The sequence below is a fragment of the Fonticula alba genome (genome assembly GCF_000388065.1).
Source record: "Fonticula alba strain ATCC 38817 unplaced genomic scaffold supercont2.5, whole genome shotgun sequence".
NCBI classification, from domain to species: Eukaryota; order Rotosphaerida; family Fonticulaceae; genus Fonticula; species Fonticula alba.
The window spans coordinates 1,064,980-1,066,137 of record NW_009242975.1 but is presented as its reverse complement, the minus strand read 5'-3'; the positions used below and the strand labels follow the sequence as shown (position 1 = coordinate 1,066,137).

General features: G+C 74.0%; 1 protein-coding gene across 1 annotated transcript in view; it reads right to left on the bottom strand.

Moving 5' to 3' along the window:
- Window positions 1-154, bottom strand: part of H696_03423 (hypothetical protein) — a gene marked incomplete at its 5' end in the record, with an annotated part of 4,292 nt that extends 4,138 nt beyond the window's left edge. The window contains one exon of the mRNA XM_009497289.1: window positions 111-154. Coding sequence (XP_009495564.1) covers window positions 111-154 — 44 coding nt within the window. The remainder of the gene's footprint in view (window positions 1-110) is intronic.
- Window positions 155-1,158: the final 1,004 nt, after the last annotated feature.

Genomic DNA, 1,158 nt, shown 5'->3' with positions numbered 1-1,158 from the left:
CCCCCCCCCGCACGCTCACTGCTCCGGCTGCTGCCATCACCGTCTTCGCCCTACCCCTGTCCAAGGATGGGCCCTGCTTGGGCCTCCGCAGCCGGGCCCGCTAGAGGCACCAGCCAGGGCCCGCCCCTGCCTTGGGCACCGGCGGGCCGGCCATGTCAGGAAATTGCCCCGGGAGGCACGAAAACACCGGGCCATGTCGGCGCGCGCGGGTCACCCACCGCAGGCGGTGGTCGGCAGATTCCCTCGGCCTCGGGCCCTTGCTTGCGTCTGCTCCTCCCGGCTGCCTGCCTGCCTGCCTGCGCATGCTGCTGTCGGGTGCAGGGCACACGGCCGGCTGCTCAGATCCGGACACCACCCAGGCCGGCGTACACATGGGAAGGCCATCGCGGTGGCCAGCGACCTGCCAGGGGTTGACCCATCTGCCAGCACCTTCTTTATGCGCGGCGGCGGCGGATCGCAGGACCCACACCGTGCGGGAGAATGCGTGCGTGTGTGGGTGCGTGCGTGAGGGCGCACGGCGGTCGCGTGCATGTACAGCCGCGGCGCGTGCGCACACACGCGCGCACGCGTGGACGCTTTGCCACCGGCAGGCGCCAGAGAGAGAGAAATGGCATGGCGGCCGCCGAACCAACAGAGCACTCCAGGAGGGCGCGGGGGGGGGGGGGGGGAGGGAGAAAAAAGGGGGAGTGGACCCCCCCAAGACAAGGCCAAAACGCGCGCCGGGCGGGCCCCCCCCCCCCCCCCCCCCCCCCTTGGCCCGCGGCCTCTCTCGCCCCGTGTCCCCTCCACGTCGGAGCAATGGCTACCGGGAAAGAGGCCGGCGCCGGCGCGATCTACCAGGCCGGCGTCCTGCGGGTGATGTAAGCATTGCACCGGGTGCCGCACATGTGCGGGCAATACGCTGGCCAAGCAGACCGGCCGGGGCCGACCGGCCCGTGGTAGCCCCGTCTCCCCCCGCCCCCCGCAGCCGCGTGTATGATGTGCTCCGGGCAGAGGGAGCAGGACCCCGGGGGCCGGGGATGGGCGTCTCTCTGGCCAGGCGCCCCCCCCCCCCCCCCCCCCCCCCCCCGGGGCCCCCCCCCCCCCCCCCCGGCGCACGGGGGCCGCCCTCCCCCACCCGCCCCCGACCCAGTGTTGAGGGTGTGTGTCTCTCCGGCT